General features: G+C 52.5%; 1 protein-coding gene across 1 annotated transcript in view; it reads right to left on the bottom strand.

Moving 5' to 3' along the window:
• Positions 1 to 11,749, bottom strand: part of LOC129561090 (solute carrier family 22 member 1) — a 40,870-nt gene extending 29,121 nt beyond the window's left edge. The window contains 3 exon segments of the mRNA XM_055433466.2: positions 1,720 to 1,874; positions 4,498 to 4,601; positions 11,277 to 11,749. Of these exon segments, the coding sequence (XP_055289441.2) occupies positions 1,720 to 1,874; positions 4,498 to 4,601; positions 11,277 to 11,672 (655 nt within the window). The 5' untranslated portion in view covers positions 11,673 to 11,749.
• Between the last annotated feature and the right edge of the window lie 1,355 nt (positions 11,750 to 13,104).

The raw sequence follows: 13,104 nt of genomic DNA, 5'->3' as shown, positions 1-13,104 counted from the left end.
CCAACCATCCCATCCTCTGTCACCCCCTTCTCCTCCTGCACTCCATCTTTCCCAGCCTCAGGGTCTTTTCCAGTAAATCAGCTCTTTGCATCATGTGGCCAAAGTATTGGAGCTTCCGCTTCAGCAACAGGCCTTCCAATGAATATTCAGGGTTGATTTCCTTCTGGATTGACTGGTATCTTGAGAGTAGGGTGGGAGGCCTTATCTACCTCGGCATCTCCGGCCCTGCCCCTGTGCCTGCCACAGGGCAACAGCCACACCGCAGGGAGGAGAAGGGGCAGGCATGGGTCTGGGCTCCCATGGGTCCCTTCATCGATCTCACAGCACTGTGGTCCCCACGTGGAGGATCCTGAGGCAGAGAGAGATTATGGAACGTGCCCAGGACCACACAGCTGGTCAGACTTGGGTGTAGATTTGACCTTAAATTAATCCTTGTCACCATGTGCCAAATACTGCACATTCAGCCTCTAGATGGCTGGGCTGTTGCAGTTAATACTTGCTGAACTCACTAAACTTAACTAGTGTGTTCATGATTTCTTGGGGGAGGAACATGGTTTTCTTTGGCCCTAGTGAACAATTTCTTAGAATATCAAGCCATAAGACATCTTTTTCAAAGATGGCAAGACCTGACAAAAACCTGGACCATACTCACTGCTGTCTGATGTACCCATCCATCTATCCATGGACTGAGAGATACACAGACAGCTATTATGCTTGCTTCTACAGAAGTATTTTTCATTTGCTATTCTTACTTTTCATAGAAAACTTGAAAGAAAAAATAGTATATAGATTTACATTGTTTTACACTTCAGTTTTTCATCATTGCATCCATCTCTTCTTTTTTGATTTGCTTGTCCAGTCGCCAAGTCATGTCCGACTCTTTGAGCCCCCGTGGACAGCAGCACGCCAGGCTTCCCTGTCCCTCACCATCTCCCAGAGTTTGCCCAGGTTCGTGTCCATCATGTGGGTGATGCTGTCTAACCATCTCCTGCTGTCTCTGTCTTTCTCAGCATCAGGGTCTTTCCAATGAGTCGGCCAAAGTAGAAGATCTTCTTTTATTTCCTCTTATATCTTCTCCCCCAACTCTTACTGCCGCTGATGCTGCTAAGTCACTTCAGTCGTGTCTGACTCTGTGCGACCCCATAGACGGCAGCCCACGAGGCTCCCCCGTCCCTGGGATGCTCCAGTCAAGAACACTGGAGTGGGTTGCCATTTCCTTCTCCAACGCATGAAAGTGAAAAGTGAAAGTGAAGTCGCTCAGTTGTGTCGACTCTTCGCGACTCCATGGACTGTAGCCTAACTCTTGAGTGCCCTTCAAACCAGTGGAGTTTGTTGTATTTCTTTTGGAAAAGGCTGGTTCGTTCATATTTAAAACGTTAAAATACTCTCCCACCTGTCTCCGCTTCCAACACACCGCCATCACTGTAAACACATCACGTGTGATCTGCTTTTCCCAAACAGATTAGCTGATATGGAAACAAGGGTCCATATAAGTGGTTATATAAGCGTCTCTCAAACAAAGAGAGACAGAGAGAGGCCATTCTGACAGCACACCCAGTTCCAATCACACAGACACAAATACAGCTAGCAAGGCCACGCTTTCTCTAGACTTCCTCCAAAAAAACCTGCCTCCATGTTCGGCTTTGTCCCATTCTACCCCACCGTCTGTCCTCCCGGGCTCTCAAAGTGCCTGGAAACCTCAGGCCAGCAGATGCTTACTCAGGGTGTAGCCAGCCGTCCAGCTGCCTTTGCTGACCAGCCCCTGCAGCAGGCGGAAGAGCAGCAGGGACGTGTAGTCTGGAGCCACGGCCGTCAGGACGCCCAAGATGGCACAGGTGAGGGTGGTCGCCAAGAGGCACACTTTGCGGCCGAACCTTCGGAGGCAAGCAGACAGCGGGTGAGCGCTGAGCGTTCACAGGGACAAACGGGCAGCAGGCCCTCTCCTGGGAGACGAGACAGCTTCCCTGCGGCCTCGTGCAGTCCATCACACATCGCAGCCCCTTCTCCAAGCCTGCCTTGGTCCCTCTTCGGTGACAGCAACCGGCAGCTCTTGCAGGTTTAACGAAGTCACTCCGAAGAGGAATCCTGACCACCCTCAGTCAAGGACCAGGGGCCTCCCTCCGTGACCCGCCCGGTTCTGACTCATCCCCTCTCGTTATCTTTGTATTTAACAGATGACATTACTATTCACAGACTTCACAGGGTGCACCAGAAATCAGGTCCCCCCCCATCCACATAGATAACCTTATCAACGCTCATAAGGGTTTTCTGAGGAAATATTCAATTCTAATAGTATAACTACTGAAAGTGTTTTTCCTTTCTTTTTTCATAAGGAAAGTGGGCCAACAAACACATGAAGAGAGGCTCAACATCCTAGTCATCAGGGAAATGCAAATCAAACCACACGGGAAGTTGTTGTAAACACAGGGAGCTCAGCCAGGGCTCTGTGAGAGCCTAGAGGGAAGGGGTGCGGTGGGGGAGCAGGGGAGGCTCAAAGGGGAGGGACATGTGTATGCTTGTGGTTCATTCCCACTGGCATATGGCAGAAGCCAACACGGTATTCTAAAGCAATTATCCTCCAATTAAAAATAATTTTTAAAAAACTACAATGAGATATCACCTCACGCTTATCAGAATGGCCACTACCAAAAAGACAATAAACAAGGATGTGAAAAAAAGGGAGCTTAGGACACAGTGGCAGAGAAGGCAGTGGCAAGCCACTCCAGTGCTCTTGCCTAGAAAATCCCATGGATGGAGCAGCCTGGTAGGCTGAAGTCCATGGGGTCGCTAAGGGTCGGACATGACTGAGTGACTTCGCCTTCCCTTTTCACTTTCACACATGGAGAAGGCAATGGCAACCCACTCCAGTGTTCTTGCCTGGAGAATCCCAGGGACGGGGGAGCCTGGTGGGCTGCCGTCTATGGGGTCACACAGAGTCGGACACGACTGAAGTGACTTAGCAGCAGCAGCAGGACACAGTGGATGGGAATATAAACCGAGGCAGCCATTATGGAAAACAGAAGAAACAGGATGAAGGTTCTTCAAAAAATTAAAAATGGAACCACGTACAATCCAGCAATTTCAGGTCAGAATATTTCTCCAAAGGAAACAAGAACACTAAGATATCTGCACCTCTATGTTTATTGCAGTATTAGCTAAGTTGCCAATATATGAAAGCAATATATGGAATTCCAATATAAGCAATACATGGAATATATTCCAATATAAGCAATATATGGAAGGACTGATGCTGAAGCTGAAGCTCCAATACTTTGTTTGGCCACCTGGTGTGAAGAACTGACTCATTTGAAAAGACCCTGATGCTGGGAAAGGTTGAAGGCGGGAGGAGACGGGGACGACAGAGGATGAGATAGTTGGATGGCATCACCGATTCAATGGACATGAGTTTGAGTAAACTCCGGGAGTTGGTGACGGACAGGGAGGGCCTGGCGTGCTGCGGTCCATGGGGTCGCAAAGAGTTGGACACGACTGAGCGCCTGAACTGAACTGAACTGATATGGAAGCAACCTAGGTGTCCATCGATAGTTGAATGAATGAAGATGTGTTTATATATATATATGTAATATTGTATATATGTATACAATGCAATGGTACTCAGCCATAAAAAAGAATGTATTTGGACAGTACAGATGGACATAGAGGGTCAGCGCTAAGTGAAAGTAGTCAGAGAAAAGTTAATACCATGTGACCTCACTCATACGCAAGATTCAAGAAACAAAGCAAATATAGCTTCTAAATGACAGTTATCTACTCCTGAAAATAGATACATAAATAGATAAATACTAAAAATATTAGTGACAGAACCATTCACTCTACCTTCTTCCCACATGCAAGGATGATTAACGTGCTTTAGGGAAACACTGCGGGGGAAAAAGAGCTGCCCACACACAAAAATCCACGTTCTCATCTCTCATTTTCAACCGTCCCCTGACACTGTCCTTGCTCACCAACGTCTGCATGTTGAACTTCTGTCTGCATACCCTCTTCTAGCTTATCTCAAACCTGGTTTATCACTTTAAATACCAATTACTGGTGGCAACTCGCAAATATTTAACTCCAGCCCAAACCTTACGGGTCCAACTGTCTACTTGGTAACTCTTTTCTGTCTCACAGGCTGCTCTGAAACACAGCTCCAAAAAGCTGCAGGGAAGGATATTCTTAACCCTCTCTGTCTCAAAACATGGCCCTGCCCGCCTCCACCCATCTGCCATAAGTAAAATATTTGGCTTCGTGCCCCGTTCCTCTGAGCCCTGCATCCCAGCTACACAAGCTGCCTGCGGTTTCAACCTCTGAAATCCCCCCTGAATCCCCACCTTCCTCCACCCTCCTGCCCCGCATTGTCCAAGGCACCCCCTACCATGTTAGGTCTCAGCTTCTGCCAAGATTCCCTCTGGCCACTTCTCCCACCGCTGGCCGCTGAGGTCCCTTCTCCCCATGGTGTGGACGCTGTGCTTGGTTGGATCCACCATTACGTACCTGTCTGCGATGTAGCCAACTACCAGAGAGCCCAGGAAGAAGCCCAAGTTCACACAGGACTGAAAGAGGTCCACCTTCCAAGAGTCATCACACACCAGGTTAAACTGCGGGTCGGAGGGGCCAAAACACACAAGACCATTTGTAAGTTACACTATGCCTGCCATTTTCCCCGCAGAAGATGTCAACGCACAACACAAAAATGTGGGGTCCCGGGGCCCCTCACAGCCTTTGCTTTCACCACATTTTCATAAGACAAATGCAAGATTTCTGGGGAATCTCAGGCAGTGTCATTATAGACCTAATATCTTTATCTTGGGTTTACCCTCAATATACACTAATTAAAGAGTCTGTTGTCAGGTACCCCTGATAGTTGTCAAAGGACAGGGTGGCCAAACGGTAAGGTTTCTAAAGGAAATATAGCAAAGTAATTATCCAAAAATGAAAATGATGTAAAATAAATATGACGTGTTTCCCAGAATTGGTAAAAGCCCTTCATTAAGAACGGAGAAGGCACCAGCGACCCACTCCAGTACTCTTGCCTGGAAAATCCCATGGGCAGAGGAGCCTGGTGGGCTGCAGTCCATAGGGTTGCTAAGAGTCGGACACGACTGGCATGACTTAGCAGCAGCTTCATTAAGAGAGCTGAGCGCCAAAGAATTGATGTTTTGAACTGTGGTGCTGGAGAAGACTCTTGAGAGTCCCTTGGACAGCAAGGAGATCCAACCAGTCCATCCTAAAGGAGATCAATACTGAATATTCCTTGGAAGGACTGATGCTGAAGCTGAAACTCCAACCCTTTGGCCACCTGATGAGAAGAGCCAACTCATTGGAAAAGACCCTGATGCTGGGAAAGATTGAAGGCAGGAGGAGAAGGGGACAACAGAGGATGAGATGGTTTGATGGCATCCCTGACTCTATGGACATGAGTTTGCGTAAGCTCCAGAAGTTACTGATACAGCCTGGCATCTTCCAGTCCATGGGGTTGCAAAGAGCTGGACATGACTGAGCGACTGAACTGAACTGAATCACATGTTTTATTACATAAATTCTACCCAATAATTGTGTAAATTTGTCATGACTGATGGAACTGTGAGTATCAACATGGGAATTTCTGAGCAAAGACGCAGAGGGCAGCTGGTGGGGGCTTCTGGGGAGCAGCCCTGTGCAGCCCTGCATGCGGGGGATGGGGGAACCCAGAGGCGGCAGGAGACACAGAGGGTCCCGTGTGCCTGGGAGGAACTGAGGCAGAAGGGACAGAGGCAGAGACAGGAGCCAATCTGCCTGGGCGTTGTTGGGAGTGAGGTTCAGGGATCGCCCCTCCGTGCTTGGCGCATGCGTGGTGATGCCAACATGCCTGGGCGCTCTGGTTGGCCTAAGTGCAGGAGCATCCCCACTTGGAGTGCAGAGGAGCAGAAAGTAGGGGGCACCTCGGTCTCCTGTCTGGAAGGTATGTGTGGAGCTGCTCCTGAAGCCACTGTGGGCGCTGCAGGGAGAAACCATGTGCCAATGGTTTAGTAAATAATGAACCGTTTAACTTTTTAAATGGAGCCTCTACTTTTTGTTGCTCAGTTGCTCAGTCATGTCTGACTCTGCAACTCCAGGGACTGCAGCATGCCAGGCTTCCCTGTCCTTTACTATCTCCTGGGATTTGCTCAAATTTATATCCATAGAGTCAGTGATGCCATCCAACTGTCTCATCCTCTGTCACCCTCTTCTCCTCCTGCCTTCAATCTTTCCCAGCATCAGGGTCTTTTTCAATGAGTTGGCTCTTCTCATCAGGTGGCCAAAGGATTGGAGTTTCAACTTCAGCATCAGTCCTTCCAATGAATATTCAGGGTTGATGTCCTTTAGGATGGGCTGGTTGGACCTCCTTGCTGTCCAAGGGACTCTCAAGAGTCTTCTCCAACAACACAGTTCAAAAACATCAGTTTTTCAGTGCTCAGCCTTCTTTATAGTTCAACTCTCACATCTCTACATGACTACTAGAAAAATCATAGACAAACCTTTCTTAGCAAAGTGATATCTCTGCTTTTGAATATGCTGTCTAGGTGTGTTTTATTACCTAGGAGGCTTTGTTACCCATCTCCTGTTAAAAACTTAGAGTTGCATGTATGAGTCATGCCCTTGTCCTAGCCCCAGGGGTCAATCATGAGCACTTTAAAAAAAAAAGTAAAACTTCTTGCTACTGCTTGACTTTCAGAAACTAATAATCAGCTCGTGCTACCACCCGCCTTATGCCCAGATCCTCATCTGCTCCCGTGAATAGCTCAGCTCTTGGAGGCAGTCAGCATCTCCCCCATTCTTGGCTGATCTAGATCTTTCAGTTCAGTTCAGCCACTCAGTCATACCCAACTCTTTGTGACTCCATGGACTGCAGGACAGGCCTCCCTGTCCATCACCAGCTTCCGGAGTTTACTCAAACTTATGTCCATCGAGTCAGTGATGCCATCCAACAATCTCATCCTCTGTCATCCCCTTCTCCACCCACCTTCAATCTTTCCCAGCATCAGGGTCTTTTCAATATTTTCTTCAGGTCAGGTGGCCAAAGTATTGGAGCTTCAGCTTCAGCATCAGTCCTTCCAATGAATATTCATGACTGATTTCCTTTAGGATGGACTGGTTGGATCTCCTTGCAGTCCAAGGGACTCTCAAGAGTCTTCTCCAACACCACAGTTCAAAAGCATCAATTCTTCGGCGCTCAGCTTTCCTTATGGTCCAACTCTCACTCCATGTGTCTATTCCCTTGAAAATTCAGCTGAAAGCACACCTGCCCTGGGGAGTTTCTCCTGCCGCTGTTTGGTTCCTCTGCAGCCCTGGGCCTTGTCAGTAGAACTTGGGGGAGGCCGCTCCTGGGAGTTGTTATCTCACTGGCCCAGGTCAGCCTCTCCAGCGGCCTCTCTGGAGCCCCCACCCACGTCACCCAGGACGATGTTCTGTGTGTACTAGATGCTCCCAAAGCCGCAGGGCAATGATTTTGTTCTACTCTTTGCAATCAGTATCTTTGTAAGATGTCTCTGCCACCCTCCCTGAAATGCCCTGCACGCCATCCTGCTCTGGGGGCATGAAGAAGCCAGGGAGCTCATGGAACTGGAGGAAGGGGGGGGCTGGCCTTCCCTACTGATGCCGCCTCCCTTAAGAACTCTGGCCCCAGCTATACCAAGGGGCTCTGTCTGCAGGCATCTTCCTGCCCTCTGCAATCCCAGACCCAGCCACTGTCCCCAGGGCCCCTCTGTGCCCCCAGAAAGACGGAAAGCCCGGGGTTTGCACAGGGGGCGCATGGGATGGGGTGGGGTCTCCTAGGCCAGGTCCCTCTCCCTGCTGGGACTTCCCTGGGGATTTCTCCGGGGCCAGGCTGTGTGGAGGACATGGCCTGTGGAGCAGCAGGCTGGCCAAGCTCACGGGGCGCAGAGTCACCCAGCGTCCTCGTTAGCAACCAGGTTACTGTGGGTTCTGTCTCAGTAGATCACGGGTCGGAATCCAGGTGATCCTAGGGATCAGGTGAGTTGGGAAACCAGCACCCTCCGGCCCCAAATGGACCCTGACCTCTGCCCTCAGGGTGGGGAGGGACGGGGAGCTGGGTGTTCAAAGAGGCCCGCTCATCATCTTCCCTTCAGCCAATTCCAACGTGCAAGGCAAGGCCATGTTAAAGATCATTTCTGCAGAAATGAATAACTAGTGAGGATCCTCCCCCAAACAAGCTTCAGCTTAGGCTGAGGGGAGGAGGCAGAAGTTGTTGTGAAGCAGTGGGGAGGGTGAGTCAGAGGAGGCGCGTTCCGTCCAGGAGAAGCGGTCCTCCACTGCTGAGGCCCCGCGTCTCATCGCCTCCATCACCTCCAGCTGGATCCCACCCCCAATACAGTAGTGTGTCCCCAGCTGAGCCCTACCCCACAAACCCTCCCCTGTCTCCCCCAGTCCTCCCCAGAGTACTTGGGTCCCCGAGGACCTGGAAGCCTGCTCCCAGTTACCACCGTCAGCCAGTCGGGGCTGTGTCCCCTCCCCAGGACCCCACCCAGGCCAGGCTCCCCGCCAGGCATGAGCTGCTGCTTCCCTGTGTTCCAGCCTCCCTGTTCAGGGTCTCGGCAGCCCTGCCTCCCTGGCCAGGACCCTCTGGCAAATCAGGCCCCTCCCCCTCCCCAACTCCTGCCAGGCCTGAGTCTCTTAAATCAGCCCTTCTTTTTGATCCTGTGACAGCCACGTTGGCTGACCGTCCTGCCAGGGCCCGTGTTGGCCTCCTCAAGCTCTACCCACCTCTGGGGAGCGTCACCCCCACTCCCCCCCAGCGCCTGGACCATTCCCAAGGTCCAGCGAGGACTGTCTTCTTCCTCTGCTGAACTGCCACTTGGCACAAAGGTAGGGTTGCCAATTTTAGAGCAAAAAAAATATGGGGTGGCCCTCTGAACTGGAATTTCAGATAAACAGCACTTTTTTTTTTAGTGCAATCTTGTCCTCAGCGGTATCTGAATTCCCAGCCTCAGCTGTCAGTATCAAATGTTATGCAATATCTGGGACCTAATTATCCTAAATAAATATTCATTGTTTACCTGAAATTCAAATTTAATGGGCGTCTGGCATTTTATCTGGTGACCTGATGTAAAAGCTCAGTGCTCTGGCCCAAAGCTGAGCCACCAGCTTTCTGTCCATGACTCCTCTACTGGATTCCAGTCAATTCAACAACTCATTGCTCCCTGAATATGGTCCCCTTCTCCCCTGAGCTTTGGTTCACACTCCCCAATGCACCCTGTTTCCTCTCCTAGCAGCTCAAAATACCACCCTGGGTCCCATTCAAATACTCCGTCCTAAGGACCTCCTGTGTTGCACAGGGAATTATACTCAATATTTTGTAATAACCTAGAAGGGAAAAGAATCTGAAAAAAGTAGATATCTATGTATATATAACTGGGTCAAGGAGGTGGCACAGTAACCCACTCCAGTGTTCTTGCCTGGAGAATCCCACGGACAGAGAGGAGCGTGGCGGCCTACAGTCCACGGGTCACAAAGATTCGGACACAATTAAAGCGACTTAGCCTGGGATGGCATAGCTGAATCACCTTGCCTGAAGCTAACACAACACCATGAATCAACTATACTCCAATGTAGAAGGCATGCCACCTCCTGCTGGAAGACCCCAGAGGCCAGCTGAATAGTAAGGTCCCCTCCTTGTCTGGGACACTGATCTTCTTCTCACGGTCACCACCCCGCCCTCGCTCCCTGGAGACTGCAAACTCCTTGAACCTCACGGGCTTCTTCTGTGTCCCTCCTGGCATCGTACCCAGTGCCAGAACAGAGGGAAAACCCAGAACAGCATTCCTGAGGGAACAGATGGAGGGATGAATGGGTGAATTCTTGCGTCTAGCGGATCCTTTCCAAGCAGGGCGTGCCTCAGCCACAGAGAACAATACAGCCCCGTCGGGGTCCGTTTCCAGATTCCCAGTGAGAAAAGTGGCCAGTTCAGCACCCCTGGGAGGCGGGGCCTCTATCTGGACGTCTGTGGTTGGAGGACGCCTCAGAGACCGGATGATTGTGCAAGGGCACCCACACCTGCTCCCCGCCCCCCAAGACAGCAGGCTGCGGGGCGGGAGGAGCGGTCACGGCGCTTTTCTCCACTCGGCGTGTGCTGCTCAGGCCACTCAGTTTCCTTGTTTCAGGAGAGCAGTTTGCAAACAGACTCTGCGTATTTCTGGTCTGTGGCTTCACCAAATGGCTTCCCTGGTGGCTCAGATGGTAAAGAATCTGCCTGCGATGCAGGAGACCCAGGTGCAATCCCTGGTTTGGGACGATCCCCTGGAGAAGGGAATGGCAACCCACTCCAGTACTCTGGCCTGGAGAATCCCATGGACAGAGGAGTCTCACAGGCTACATTCCATGGGGTTGCAAAGGGTTGGATACCACTGAGTGACTAATGTGTCTAAACTTCTCCTGTGACTTCACCAAGCGACCTTGAGGTCAGTTTCCAAGTGCCCGCGCTTATCTCAGTATAACACTTTCCAAAGGGTCCATGAAGGAAAGAAATCTTCTGGCTCCTTAGTGAGATAGTCTCAAAGCAAACGCTCAGATAACCCACTAACTTATCCAGGCAAGCGCTCTGCCTCCATTCTGCTCTCCTGTGGGCCGTGGAAGGGACACCCAGTGCAGCTGGGTGCTGGACACCCAGGGGTGCTGACACGGCCACTCTTCTGGCTTGTCTGATCAGCACCTTCGCAGTCCTCGGCCAACCCCTGGGAAGCAGCTCATTGTCATCACCAGTTTACTGATGAGGGAACTGAGGCTCAGAGAGGCTGGGTAACCTACACAGTGACGCTCAGCCAACTCGGGGCATGGCTGGGACTCAGCAGACTCCAGGGCAGCTTCCACACTGCCTCAGAGACCAGCCTTGAGCTGTCACACGTCCACGGCTCATGAATGGAGGGAGGGGGCCTCACATCTCTGATGGTGGGGCCGCTGGTCCCCAGGTGGATTCTGCAGGCCCGTGGAGAAGCCAGTGGGGCAGAAAGGTGAGGAAGCCAGTCTCCCCGGGGGCCCCCCGTCCAAGCAGTCCAGCTCAGCCTGGCAGGTGATGGTGTCTCTGAGCCCCAGTTCCCTCCTCTAACACCCAGAGTGTGCAGAGGATTGAACAAGGGAGGAACGGCAGTGCCCGGGACGGAGTCTGATAAGCCGGGGTTCAGAGAGCACGACCCTGCTCCCTCTTTGCTGCGGTGGGATCGAAGCCTGTAGGATTCATCATGTTTCCTCTCTGCCCTGAAACCCACATCATTATCCCCCCGGCGAAGGCCCGCTCTTACCTCAGTCACGATGGAGGAGCCGGGCGTGTCGTACACCCAGCCCTGCTCGCAGGGGCCCAGGGGCAGGGAGCTGCCGTTGGTGGCCAGGCCGGCCAGCGGGTCCAGGCAGCTGAGGGCGCTCTGGTTCCAGTCCACCTCGTAGCGGAGGCAATGGCCCTCGGGCCCCGGGCCCGGCACCGTGTAGTTGAGCTCCTCGGCCAGGCTCCAGCCGCAGCGCCGGCTCAGCTCCGCCACCCCAGGGCTCCGGCAGCGGTGGTCTGGGGTGAAGGCCAGGAAGACGATGCCCACATAGATGGGGGCGAAGGCAACCGAGAGCAGGCACAGGATCAGGAAGGCTTTCTTCTGGAACCAACCGAACTCCCCGACCTGCTCCAGTACATCGTCCACAGTGAGCATGACTGAGCCTCTACTCGCATTGCTCTGAGCAGACCACAGCAGTCGCAGGGCCCGGGGTCAGCGTCTTATGTAGGTTGCTCTGCAATGGGCTGGTCTGAAGTCGAACTGCTGTCTAAGCATCTTGGCTTCTACCCCTGGAAGCCAACCAGCTGGAAACAATCTTTCACCCGCAGGTTTCGGGCAGGGATAGGAGGATGATGATTGGTCAGACAGCTGGGCTGGGGGGAAGTCACCTGGGCTGAGGACCTGATTCTGTGGCACTGGGGTTCCCAGAGCCAAGGGAGAGAGTGAAGCTGGCCGTGAACCTCCCAGCAGTCTCTTTCAGGCTCTTCCAGAGGGATCCTCTACTTGAAAGCTTTTTTATCATCCAGATAAACAAGGACAACACACGGGCTGCCAGGCTGTTGGGCCTGCTACGCTCGATGGGGTGTCTCAAGCAGTGTGCATCGAGGGTCTGGCCATGGGCAATGGGAAAGCCAAGCTCCCCAGACTGACTCACTTCCCTACAGCCTTGCCCCATTGTAGAATGACTGCCTTCTTCGGGACCCACAGAGGACTTCTCCTGGCGTCAATGTGTCTGCAGGCAGGCTCCTGGCTGCTGGACCGTGATGCGCCCTCCCTGAATCCCCAGGAAAGTGGGCCACAGGGGACCTCTGGCCACAGATCCTGATGGGTTTCCTGGGCAGCGATGCTGGTAGAAAAGATCAAAGGGCCGCAGGCAGAGAACACCTCCCCCTCCCCCACTTCAGCCCTGGAGGACACAGAACATTAAGGCTGGGTCCCCCCTGCATGCGCACAAGAGGGACAGACAACAGATGAACGGGTGCCCTGTCGTTCCCGGGACCCCCGTCTCTCTGTTCCCCGTGGACATGGGGAACTGGCCCCAAGCCCAGTGGAGCACCAGCTGCTCTGGTGAGACAGAAGGAGGCTGCAGCTCTGCAAACCACTTCCCTACTTGGGCTGAGCACCGACTTGGGGGTGCAGTGGGAGGGGAGAGGGCAGGGTGGGGGGCAAACTTCCCCAAGGCATCAGCTCGCCCAGGCCAGGCGCTGCCCTTCCTGCCTGAGTGAGATAATAGAACTGTGTCTTCAGCACCCCTCCCTGTTCTTGGCACAGGGCCCCTGAAACCCTTGACACTTCATAGGAGTGTCTTCTGTTCAACGAGGTGACTCTGGGTGGGCTTGTGGGTGGCTCCTGGTCATGGGTAAGACCACGCTATGATTGTGTGCTAGGGGCGTCCCAGGTGGCGCTAGTGGTAAAGAACCTGCCTGCCAATGCAGGAGACACAGGAGATGCAGGTTCGATCCCTGGGTCGGGAAGATTCCCCTGGAGGAGGAAATGGCAGCCCACTCTAGTGTTCTTGCCTGGAGAATCCCATGGACCAAGGAGCCTGGCAGGCTACAGTCCATGGGATCGCAAAGAGACTCTGGGT

Source organism: Moschus berezovskii, chromosome 10 (genome assembly GCF_049115385.1).
Source record: "Moschus berezovskii isolate FMDL1 chromosome 10, NW_MosBer_1.0, whole genome shotgun sequence".
NCBI classification, from domain to species: domain Eukaryota; kingdom Metazoa; phylum Chordata; class Mammalia; order Artiodactyla; family Moschidae; genus Moschus; species Moschus berezovskii.
The sequence above is the reverse complement of the archived record's forward strand: the minus strand, read 5'-3'. Positions and strand labels throughout refer to the sequence as shown.